Source organism: Odontesthes bonariensis, chromosome 20 (assembly GCF_027942865.1).
Source record: "Odontesthes bonariensis isolate fOdoBon6 chromosome 20, fOdoBon6.hap1, whole genome shotgun sequence".
NCBI lineage: Eukaryota > Metazoa > Chordata > Actinopteri > Atheriniformes > Atherinopsidae > Odontesthes > Odontesthes bonariensis.
The window spans coordinates 12,337,296-12,350,148 of NC_134525.1; the positions used below are offsets into that span (position 1 = coordinate 12,337,296).

Genomic DNA, 12,853 nt, shown 5'->3' on the forward strand with positions numbered 1-12,853 from the left:
ACAGCAACTGCCCAGAACCAAGTCAAGCACTGTTAAAAAGCTTTCTGGGTTTTTTTGTTTTTTTTACCAGTTTGAATGAATATAGATGTAGCCATGCGCATCTATTGGATGTTTAAGCATTATTCTGTTTTTATTCATTTATTTTTGGTGTTTATAAGCAGTCAGCACAATGCCTGTTGTAAGTTGACAGCAGTCAGAGGGCTCTTGTTTGGTGTTGCAGCGAGGAATTCTGATCGGGGAGCTAAGCTAACGGCTAGTCAGAATGAGACCACAGAAGAGCTCGTTTTTGCTGGCTAACAAAACAAAAACCTAAAAAGATGCCACAGTAGGTTCTAGGGAACTCTACAGGAAGAGATTTGAACGTTACATCACTCCTGCATCCTGTCACGACAAATTTCTCAACTGAATAAAGTTTGTGCTGTAACACCACAGTGTTACCATCTGAGCTGTGTTAAGTCACCCAGTTCGTCTATCCACAATACAGTGTTTGCTTGAACTTGAACTTTGAGTTGTATTGGATGGTAAAAAAATTGGCTCTTCTCGTGGTGCCATTCTGAGTTGCTTTCAGCTTTGCTTGTCCATCAGGAAACCTTTCCGATTGTCCTAACTGAGAGCGCTCTGACTACTGCATGTAAGGCACTGACTGCTCATAGTACTTCAAGCGATGTTTGCCAGAACTTATTCATAAACACTAACAAAAGTTTTTTAGTCCACCATTTTTTCTGTGTGTTTAACACACGGGGAGGGACTCAGAAAACAATAACTTAGTGAAAGGACATTTTGATGCAATATGTTATTACAGTGTCAGTTTTAATCATGTTTTTCGAACCTTATCCACCTTGTTTTAAATACCTGACCTTTACCATGCACGTTTTTATATCTAATTTTTTTTTATATACCTAACCTAAACAAAATAGTTATGTAAAGTGTAAAACAGTGAGAAAATGCACAAGTAAAAAAACAACTGAGTGCCAAAACAGCCTTTTTTTTACTTGAAAGCACTGGTGTTCAGGGTAAGACTCGATCTTGGCTCTCCCTCCTTGAGTTAGTGTGTTTAGACGTTTTCATGTTTTGCCATGAGACCGGGTTGTAGGTTGCTAGGTCGTCCACTGCATCTTGCTTCCAAGTGGCCAAAATGAAATGATTCATGATGGCTCAGCTGAGCAGATGATAAATGTGACACATGCTTGTGTGTATACGTACATCTTGTGTCCACATGCCTGGCCATTAAAAACACACATGCATGCACAAGTTTGCCACCGTACACGCTACCCAACTTTGAAGAAATTTATATAGGCTATTAACACTAAATTATTCAAATTAAAAACTCTAAGTTTATTTAATTATAATTTGGGGCACTAACCTTTTGAATACTTCAGGAGAAGAAATTAATATATAATGAACCTTAAATAATCAGTCTGAGCGAGCACGCGCGCGCGCGTGTGTGTGTGTGTGTGTACGTGCGTGTGTCACTGATTCTGAAAATTCTGTCACTGTGTAATGAGAATACATATAACCACAGTAAAGTATAATTCTATTGTAAGTTTAAGACACAAACATAGCGTGATAAAACACTTGAGGTGACGGTAAAATAAGTTTGACTTACCGACATTAGATACATATGTCCTGACAGTTGATGGAACTGCTGTAGTTTGTAAACTGAAATAGTTCATCTTACTCAGTTTGGGAAGTAGACCCATAATTGATAATAAATTTCCCATTTCAGATACTTTTTGTAATGTTGTGTTAATTTATTAAAAGTAAAAGAATGAAATATTAATTTATATAAGTATTCAAACCCTCTTGCTTGGCTTATCTTTCATTTGGAATTTTCTTCCATTCTTCTTGGCAGAATTGTTCAAGCTCAGTGAGGGGGAGTATCAGTCCCCAACCACTTTTGGTCTCTACCGGGTTCAGATGAAAACTCTGTCTGGACCTCTCCTGAAATTTGTCTCCCCAAAGATTCTTCTGTGTGTTCTTGGTGGTATACCTCAAGTCCTTTTCTTGTTGTTGTGTAAACCTTCACCCCAGCCTGAATTTCTGAGGACTCTGGGGAAGGTTTTCACTCAGGATTGCTCTCTATCTTTCAGAATCTATCTTTCCTTCTATCCGGACTGATGTCTCAGCCCTTAATACAGAAGAAAATCCACACAGAATGATGTTGCCACGACCTTATTTGACTGTAGGAATAATTATAGCTTGATGCACAGTGCCTTGTTACCTCCAAATATGATGGTAGGAATGGTGACCAAAGAATACTCCTGCAGGCTGTCATGTACTATTTATTAAGGAATGGCTTCTCTATGGCCACTCAAATAGCCCGGATGGTGAAGTGCTTCCTTCTGTAAGGTTTTCCCACCTTCACAAAGGGACTCTGGACCTCACTCATAGTGGCCAATTGCATAGGTTCATACTAGACCACGGGCTTTGTTGCAGCTACCTCTCGGAATCCGCTGGTTGTTCCAAACTTCTTCCATTTGGAAATGCACACTGCTGAGGATTTTGGTGAACAGAACTTTTCTTGTATTCTTCCTCAAATCTGTGTCTCAGCACAGTCGCAGTTTTCAGAGATTTCTCCCGACCTGGCTTGAGAGCGGCATGCCTTCTTAATTGTGCACTCGTGGACTCGTTTTAGAAGCATATTGGACTACAGACAGAAGTAGGACACATCAGTTAAGAAACTAATACTTCCATAAATGGGGTACATCCGTCTAAACTGTTAAGTAGCTTGACAAAACACTCCTTTGCTTTTGTAGACTTTTCTAATTGGAATTTGTAACATAACAGAATGATGGAAAACTTTAAAGGGGTCTCAAAACTTTTGGTCAGCACAGTATGGCCATGAATGCATTGTATTGATTGTGTTTATGCTCATTTTACCTATAAATAAAGTATAAAATGTTTTTACATCATATGTGAAGCAGCTTAAGCTGCTTCTATATCAAATAGTATACTGATGAACTTAATTAGATTTATTATTCATTCGTATTACTGCGTAATGAGTAATCAGCATTCCCTTTACAACATTCATTTCTGTCTTGATAAAGATTTATTTAATAGATTTATTTAGAATTAATAAAGGCTATTTTGGAGGGGTTATGGAGAAAGCTGTAACACTGAAGGCTTGATACTGCTGAGTGTGATGACAGTTTGGTGTGAAAGCAGCGGGATCCAGTTTACCCTGATGGCCTCGCTTACTGATTTTCTGTGTTTTGATGGACAACAAACACCAACGCGGCACCTCTTTCTCGCACCCATCCTACTTTCTACTCACACGTACACCTTTTCCACATGCTGAGGCTCCAGCTAATGTTTTCTTAGTGTCAAGTTCTATTCCCACAAGGGTGGTTTACTCACACTCCTTCTTCTTCTGTTTCTCCGCAGCGCCAGATCATCACGAGAGGACGAGTGCCATGATTGACAGCCAGCCGAGCTGAGGAGACCTGCCACTCATCTTCCTATCAGCGTGTCAGAGGGCTATCTTATCCTCGCCTCCCCCATCTTCCTCCTCCCTCCCTCAGTCCTCTCCGCTTATCTTCTCAATGGGCCGGTAACCTCACTGTCCCTTCGAGTCATCCACCCCTCCACAAACTTGAAAGAAACAGAAAAAGAAAGGAAAAACATTTTGGGCCACCCTTACTCCATCTGAAGGGAGTTTGACATGCCTCCTCACTCCGTCTGAGTGAGTGGACATAAGTGGAAGAAAAAGAGGAGTGATCCCTTGTTTGAGCACCATCAAAAGGAGACACAGCTCCATTAGAAGGAGCTGAAAGAGGACCAGCCATGCGTTTCCATTTTGTGCTGACGCTGCAGGCGGTATGGACCGGTATTTGCCAGGCGGCGATGCATCACTACCCTGCAGCCTGGGGCCACTATGACGTGTGCAAGTCCCAGGTCTTCTCAGATGAAGGTTTAACCTGGGACTACACGGCCTGCCAACCAGAGGCAGCTGACATGACCCATTACCTGAAGGTTACCCTGGACCCCCCTAACATCACCTGTGGAGACCCTCCAGAGACATACTGCGCCCTGGTGAGTACACAGAAAAGTAAAACTAACAGTTTTAAAGAAAGAAATAAGGCAGCTATCTTATCGGTTTCTTAGTATTGTGTATGTATTTGGCTTGTTCTGACCAGACCGCCATGACAGACACCCTCAAAAGCCTGTATGGCTCAGATATGCCAGTGTGGCTGAAGAAATGGGAGTTTTTGCATATTGATGTCATGTTCTGCTGTTTAGAGAGCTGCTTCTTAGTGTGCACTGCAAACACAGTCTGATGCGCTGTTGACGCTGCAGAAAACACTGAATAATGTGGCTTACCAATAAAAACACACCTTTCTGACACACACACACACACACACACACACACACACACACACACTCACTCATTACACTGCAGTTTCCACAGTAATTGGGATTTCAAAGAAAACTTTGTCCCAGCACAGCTTTACGATTGAGCCAATGTTTGTCTTTTTGCAGGATTGGATGCGCAAGTAGCCCAAAAATTCAGACAATTTCTGACTGAAACAGTGCACAGGTGGACTAAAGATACAGCTTATTCGAGAAATTAAGTCGAGAATTATCTTAAGAGCAAAAGAGACTTTTTTTTTCTTGCGCTGACCAGCATCTTTTATTTGTGCAGAGAGTAGTTATTGCTCTGATTTTTCTTTGTAAACACTGTGGCCCAAGATGCGTCTCAGTCGCATCATACCTCTTTGACCCATATGCCCATTTTTCACCCTTATTTTTTGATTTTGGATTTAAAACTGCCCACAGTTTAATTTCTGAGAATATTTTTGTTCCCAGACGATCATGATGATGCATTTTAAGATGAAATGGGTTGTGCAGCACTTTTGTGTCTTAAGCTACAGTACTCTTTCTAGCAGATACTTTCTGCTTCCTTGGTTTTAGTTGGCTTCATAGCCATATCAATTGACAGACTGACAATTCTCCTTTCAAAGATATTTCATCAAGAAGTAGAAACTTTTTTTTAAAAGTGGGATTTGGTGCATTTAGTTACTTACCTTCAGTAGACAGCAATCAGAGTGCTCTCAGTTTGGAGAAGCAGGTAGGAATCCTGTAGAAGGAGCTAAGCTATCAGTCACTCACAATGGGGCCACAGAAGAGAAAATAACTCAAACCTCAAAAAAAGTCATAGCAGTGAGAGTAAATGCTATAAACAGGGAATTTTATAACACCAGTCGTTTTTGCGTCAGACATCTGTTCTCTTACAAGCACAGAATGCGTTGTTCCACATCTTTACACACAAATTGCCTTGCGAATATACCCTAGTGCTGATCAGCTGTGCCTCAAAATTCCACCATTTTAATACCCAAATACCAACTAGCATCTTGTAAATCCTTGCTAAATTAATATTCAGTAAGTTTTAAAAGGGTCTGACGAGTCTGCGGGACACGCTGTGTGGCCACAGTATATGAACTGAAACAAAGCAACACGGATGTTCTTTGGTTGAGAAAAATGGTGACAAAGTAAACAACTGTCAGATGCTGAAGTGATGCGGTGTAAAATTCGCGATTTGAAATGGTCTTCTCTCAAACTACTATGAAATTTTTTAAGGTTTAAAATGTTGAAAATGCTCTATTCTGGGGCCCCGTTCTGAGTGGCCCCAGCACATCTGTCAGAATTATCCTAACTGAGTGCACTCTTGACTGCTGTCATCTGCAGGTAAGAAACTGATTTATCATGAGTACTTAACACAACTCTGCATCAGGATCATTTAAACATCTCATTAAGCATACCAATCAGAATTCTGATGTTGAAGTTTGAATTTATTTATGACTAAACAAATGTAAGACATGTCCAGTCACAGACACCAAACTCAGCTGTACTTAGAAATGAGCTGTGATTGCCTACTGTTGGTTTCACTCTCCGTTTCACTCACTAATTGGTCAAATGTAAAGATTCCAACTACTTGGTTAAGTTTAGGTATTATAATTTCCAGTTGGGTGTAGGCACTTAAACCACTTGGCCATGTTTAGAAAAGATAGTTAGGTTTTGAAGCTTTGGATCCTTTGTTGATGAGATGGAAATAGACTGTTTCACAATGTTAACCTGATGGCTTTGAAGCTGGGTTTAAAGGTTTCCCTTCATGTTGAGTTGTTAAAAAATATGGGACTTTGTTGGGATTAGATTGGTTGGTTATGTAAAGCGCAAGACATTTCAATTAAAGTTCCAATGACATTCAGGACGATTTCCTGGCAGTCTTATTCATGATTATGTTTTTTTTATTAGTGTGAAACCTCAGGAAAGTTTGATGCATTTATTTCATTAACTTATTTAAAGGCTTTGTCTCCATGCCCTTCCACCATGTAGCTCTGCCATGTGATTACAGAAGCCCAAAAGGAACAAATCAAACACTGGCTCCAGAGTAGGTGTTTCATATATTTCAGCTTTTTTTTGGTTACAACTTGTGCTGCTAGATATCACTACTTTTAAATTGATATCTTGATAATATTGTTCTCATTTGGACACAATAATAGTGTTGTGATAACCTTGTCAGCCCTAATAGCTTTTTTGATAATTTCCGAACAGTATTATCATGACAGAAAATGAGATATTTTGGGATCTGAGACCTTTTTACATTTAAACAGCACAATAAAAGGCAGTTATCTGTCGATTTGTGAAAGTTTATCTGATGCTGTTGAGTCTGCAAGTTCTTTTGCAACCATTTAAAAACAAAACAAACTCCCGGAGGAGCTGAAAGTAAAATGAGCAATAGATTCATATCAGGTCAAGTATTTAATTAGCAAACCACGTCCTCCTTATTTTGGGTCCTTTTCTCCTTGAATCTCACAGCTGGTCGCATTAGATAAATGCTAAATGATGAATCCATTTTGGGCCGCTGTGTGTTACCAAGTCATCAAAGATTCTCTCAGAACAAATGCACTCCTCACCAGCTTCAAGAGCTCTTTAGATAAATAGTGAAAGGTTTCAGGAAAAGTTGTAACTTCGGGAGTATAAATAGACAGTCGCCATCAGCAGAAAGTCAGCTGAGAGGAGAGACAGAGGAACAGAAAGGGATTAACAAAACACAGATGACAAAAACAGAGAGAGAATGATCAGAGGAACAAGAAGAAGCACACAGGAGGGAGACAGAGACTCAGAGGACTCTGTGCAAAGCATATGATGACTGAAGAACTAATACCTCCGGTGTAGGGAGGGATGGGGGCTCTGAAATGTGAATAATTCAGCATGTTTTGTAGCTAATGTGTTTTATTCATAGGACACAGTATTCAGCACGACATCTCTGAGGCACTTCTGAAATATGCTGACTCCCGTGATCGCTGACTTCAAGGTTGGTTGAAGGGAAAGTGAGCAGAAGGGCGTGGCGTGTCGTATCTGGGAGGCCATTGTCCAGATGCAGTCACCTTCCGTTTTCCCTTCACGTGACTCTGTCGCCACCGATTGATCAACTTTTGAAGTAGTTTGTCACGTTTGCTTTATAGCAGCTGTATTGTGGAAACACTGTCTCAATCCCTGATGAACAGCAACCATCCGTGACTCCCAAGTGGACAATCCCTATTGGAGGAAACACAAATGAAACTAGGCTTCTAATTATTATTGTCAGTCCTTTAACAGTCGGATGATTGCTTATTGAATTAGCAGGAGTTTGCGTCGCGCTGTTGCTCACATGTCTCCGGCAGTCAGTGTGACAGCAGTGCTTCAATTAAACAGGCAACGGTTAGCTCCCACATAACCATTTCCTCCGTGTTATACTGTACTGATCACAAATCGCACGAACATCAGGGAAATATGACCCCTGCCACTTACCATAGAGTCCAATTCTCCGCAATTGGTTTATTTTTACCCCAGGCAGTAACGTAGCTCCAAATAAACATCGAAACAATTATCATTGATATTTCAGATACTCTGCCTGCCAATACTGTGCTGCAGTGCCAATAGTGGTTTGTATCATAAGTCAGATCATTGCAGATTCAGGGCAATTATCATTAGGCCACGTTATCGGAGAAATTCATCTGTCTGGTAATTGATTTTGCGCTCGCAGAGGCGGGTGTATTTTGAAGCCGAGTGTCTGCTTCCTGGGGTGCTGAAGGTAACGGACACCGAAGCCTGACAAGAGCCGAGAGAGGCAGAGCGGGATGCAGCAGCTCCAGGGCGTGGTGCTTATATGAGCGTGGCTTTCTCAGGTTGCGGCCTTCATCCTGGGGTCTCACATAAAGGAATGGAGCATCACACACACGCACACACCACTCTCCCTAGTAAAGACTTTTTATTCTCCTTCTAGCCCAATGACCTTTTCAATAGCAATAAGCTGGCATTCTCTGAACTCTGGCACACGAATCTGCCATCATATGAGTTTTCACTGTTCCCTCCAGTTAGACTCAGACTGGCCTTTAAAAGCCTGGATGGCTCTCACAGCCACAACCAGCTGATGGCTGAGTTTGTGTGGGACGCAGGAGAGCAGCTTGGAGTTCAACATGAATCAATCTTTGCCAAAGCAGCTGTTTTCTTACCGGGTTGTCTGAAAACCGGCAGATGGCATTAAGCGTAAAGGAATCCCGTTTCTGGATGCAGCTCCATAAATTAAACTATGTTTGCAATCCATGCTTGTGTGTGCGTGGACGTTCTCATACATTATCGAGCAAGTTCTGTGTGCGTCTCTCTCTGTGCCATCGGTTCACAATCAGGAAGTGCTGATGAATGCTGAAACCTGAGCCTGGTGCATTTTATAGCCAATCAAATCTAAATGAGGAAATGAAGGGGAGGTTGAACGATAGACCACAAATAATGTCTTCATTAGTTTGCTTAAATAATGAGGAAACTATATTTAAGCTGTAAGGGTAGCTCTATTGCAAAATTATAGCAGTATTGGGTATCCCCCCTTATATTTGAAGTAAAGTTGAAATAATATTGTTATTCTTTTTGCATATTATCAAATACCTGTGTCACAATGATGGGTGTGCTCATACTCTGCAGTTCTCAATGGAAAATATACAGGTATCTCATGCCACGTAATCACGCCGGGACGGTACCACCATCCTGTGAAGACTGCTCCCCGGTTGCCTCGGCACACTGCCGTCTTTGCTTCCTGGTTAGTTTTTATTTTGCTGTATGAAAACGGCCACATTTTCTGGAGAGGGCAAGAGGTGGGGAGAGGAAAAAGAGAGAGAATGAATGAATAGCAGTGCTGAAAGCTTGTTAACAAGCCAGTACTGTGCCAATACCTGACCCCTTTCTTTCTTTAGGCCTGTTAAAGACGTTTGAAATACTGTGGTTCAGGTAAGATGTTTGGTCTTTTTTTTTTTTTTTTCTTTGCTCTGTATGTGGTGTTGGTGCTTAGCTGCACATTAAGTGTAAAGTGAAAACTGGTGTGCATAGTTAGTATCCCTCGAGAGTGACGGGAGTCTTTGTTGGAGGGAAAGGTTGTACTGTTCTACGCCGATTTATACTGCATTAAGTTACAGTAGGTTTAAATTCAACTTTCAGACATATTTGAACGTCTTTTCATATGTTATTGTGCAGACCTTGACCACTTTTACTACTCAAATCACCCCAGGTCAATATGTCCCAGTGCTGATCCCCAGATCAGCGCATTTCTAATTAAATCTAGCCGAGACTTTTTTTTTATTCTTTCAAATATGTTTTGGCTGTTTGTCCTGTGATGTCATCACGCGCAACACATTCTCCTTTGTTTCTAAGCCCTTTTTTAGGGGCTGCACGGTGGTGTGGTGGTTAGCACCGTCGCCTCACAGCAAGAAGGTTCCAGGTTCAACACCCAGCTGGGGCCTTTCTGTGTGGAGTTTGCATGTTCTCCCCGTGTATGCGTGGGTTCTCTCCGGGTACTCCGGCTTCCTCCCACTGTCCAAAAAATCATGCATGTTAGGTTGATTGGCATCTCTAAATTGTCCTTAGGAGTGAGTGTGAGCGTGCATGGTTGTTTGTCTCGTTTGTCTCTATGTGGCCCTGCGATGGACTGGCGGCCTGTCCAGGGTGTACCCCGCCTCTCGCCCATTGACTGCTGGGATAGGCTCCAGCCCGCCCGCGACCCGATCGACGGATTCAGCGGTATAGATAATGGATGGATGGATATGTTTTGGCTGTTTGTCCTGTGATGTCATCACGCGCAACACATTCTCCTTTGTTTCTAAGCCCTTTTTTACGTCTTTGCTTTCTCTCATGCGTCCATGAAATCTAAAAGAAGTGTGAGCATTTTTTTTTCTTAAAAGATTAGGACGTATATGCATACATAAATACATACTCACGAGCACTGTTACCGCTCATCTGACAGATCCTAAAATACAGCAGTGCAAAACAACACCTGATATTTGCTTGATGCCATTGTTCTCCTTTGTCCTCGAGCGTCTTCATCGTCTCCTCTGCTCGCAGCTCAGGTGGGAGCAACTGAGATACGAGGAGTCCAAAACTGAAGATTTACAAAGAAATGATGCTGGAATACGTGTTCCTCAGAGGCAGGTTGTCAGAATTCAAAATTACGTCATTTCCTACATAAAGCCATATTATGTTGGTGTAGGGAAATGGCGACCTCCAGGTTTCTTTTATTTCTTATTTTCCCCTGCTGTGAGCGGCCTTTTTTTGTAAAGATGTAAACAAAAAAAAGAAACTGGAGGTAGATTAATCAAATTACGTACATAGAGATCTGACCTGTTGAATCTTGTTTGATTATGTCAAAGTTAGTAATTAGGCCCGAGCAGCTAAGCGCTGCGAAGGCCTATTGTATCTGTAGGATTTCACTATTTTTTTTATTCTCGTTTCTTTTCCGCGCGGAATCGCGAATGGGGACGCCTTAACGTATTCGAAAACTCACCAAACTTTACCCAAAATTGTCCCCCGCGTGAAATCAAATGTTTTTAATGGAATCGAAAGTGCGCGTGGCCAAACTGCTCTACAGCGCCACCTAACGTGAGATAGCCCGAACCGTACGTCGTAGAGATCTGAAACTCGGTACGTATGTAGATCGCCTCAAATCAAGAACAAAAGTCTCTTGGAGGTATGCTCTAAAACGTACAAGGAGGCGGCCATTTTGGGTCAAAGGGCAAATTTTGGCCATTTTTCAGATTTACACACCTCGCAGGAAAATTTTCACGCCCCAGGGATTTTGAGCTACGGACTTCATCTTTGGTCGGTATGTAGTTAAGGGATGGGGGCACAAAAGTTATCAGAAGACTTGAGTTTTTGAGCATGTTTAGGGGGCTTGGCCAAGCGGCGAACTTGGCGTACTCGCCAGTGTAAACGAAACGCTATATCTTTCACCTAAAAAGTTTAATCTGCACCAAACTTGGTATGAGTCATCCATGTTGGATGGCCGACAATCCTATGTGGTCATATGCTGACGTCATCTAAGCCCCGCCCCCTCAGAACAGGAAGTCACTTTTTTTACTTGGAAAGCTCATTCTCTGGCCCCCTTCACCTAATCAACATGATCTTGTGTCAGAATACAGATAACAAGTTGGTCTCACTTGCTTTAAAGCACCAACAGTTTTCAGTTGAAGGCGTGGCTCTGGCGGCTTGGTGAAGTCAGACATCACGCCGTTACCATACGTTTGGCTCTAAATTCTACAGTTTTGAGTCGAGATGCACCAAACTCACTGGGATCGATCCTAATCCACCCCCCAACAGGTGTGAGGTCCAATATTTGATGGGCGTGGCCTAATGCCTCCACAGCGCCCCCTAGAACATCTAAAAACATCAGCCCCAAGCCATGCTTTCACCGACAATCATGAAACTCAGCACACCTGTGCGTCTTGTCAGGACCTACAAAATAGTGTGGGCGTGGCAGAATGGCACATTCCAATCCCTCGCCGTTTGCTTACGTTCGGCTCTAAATCTCACATGCATCAACCGATTTGCACCAAACTAGATATGAATGACCTTTGTTAACCTCTAAAGAGCCCAATAGGATTATATTGGAGTGTGACTCCACTGCGCCCCCTAGATCATTTAAACAGCTATATCTCCTTGAGACATCATCCGATCTGCACCATATTTTTTGTGCATCATTACGGAGCAGCGCTTGAAACGTTGGCGTGGTATAATTCTGACGTCGCTAAACCCCGCCCCCACAAAACAGGAAGTGACAGTAACTCCTGTCTGGAAGGTGAGATATCGCTCCAACTTTGAACACGTGCCACTGGTGACTTACTGACGTGGACTGAAGGCGATTTGGGAGATTCGTCGCACGCTCCGCCCGGTGGACGGGCGCGGGAGACGCGTGACGGCGTCGATGATCACGTCGGGGCGGCGGTGCCGGCGGTCAGGCGGTCGCATGGCCGGAGCTGCGCTTGGCTGCGAGGGCCGTTATCACTGCTTGCAGTTCTTGTTAGTCTTAATCTTCTGTAGTGGAAGAAAAAGGTATCCAAGCAACTTACCTTTTTCTTCATTTTTGACAGAGATGTATTTCTGTGTCACACCCCTGTGCAGATCTGCATGGTGAAGCTTCCAGAAGATTTTTGGCTTACTATGCCAAGTTTTGCACTCCCTAGATAACCAATTTAGTTAGTTATGTTTTTTTTTTTTTATTTTAGATCTTAGCCCCTAGGGCCGCTGCTAGCCCTTTGGGTGCTAGAAGTAGAAGTAGAAAATTTCCATTATTTTTTTCCTTTCAATGCTGTCAAATAGAGTTGCAGATACAAATCAATATCCACAGCTGTAGCTGAGAGGTTCTCTAAGAGGAGAAAGTAAATTCTTAAGAATAGCGGATTTTGCATTAACTATGCCACCGGACATTAAATGAATAAATAAAAACACCAGTAACAGTATAAGTGCAATGACTCGATTAAAGAAGAACTGTAATAACTTTGGAAACACTGTATATTCAAGTAATATAAGTATCTTAAGAATTTAAAGTGCAAAC

General features: G+C 42.2%; 1 protein-coding gene across 4 annotated transcripts in view; it reads left to right on the forward strand.

Moving 5' to 3' along the window:
• ntng1a (netrin g1a) overlaps positions 1-12,853 on the forward strand; it is a 133,234-nt gene that overhangs the window by 9,934 nt on the left and 110,447 nt on the right. For all 4 annotated transcript variants that reach the window (XM_075452439.1, XM_075452440.1, XM_075452438.1 and 1 more), the window contains exon 2: positions 3,385-4,032. In XM_075452439.1, the coding sequence (XP_075308554.1) occupies positions 3,784-4,032 (249 nt within the window). In that variant the 5' untranslated portion in view covers positions 3,385-3,783. The remainder of the gene's footprint in view (positions 1-3,384; positions 4,033-12,853) is intronic.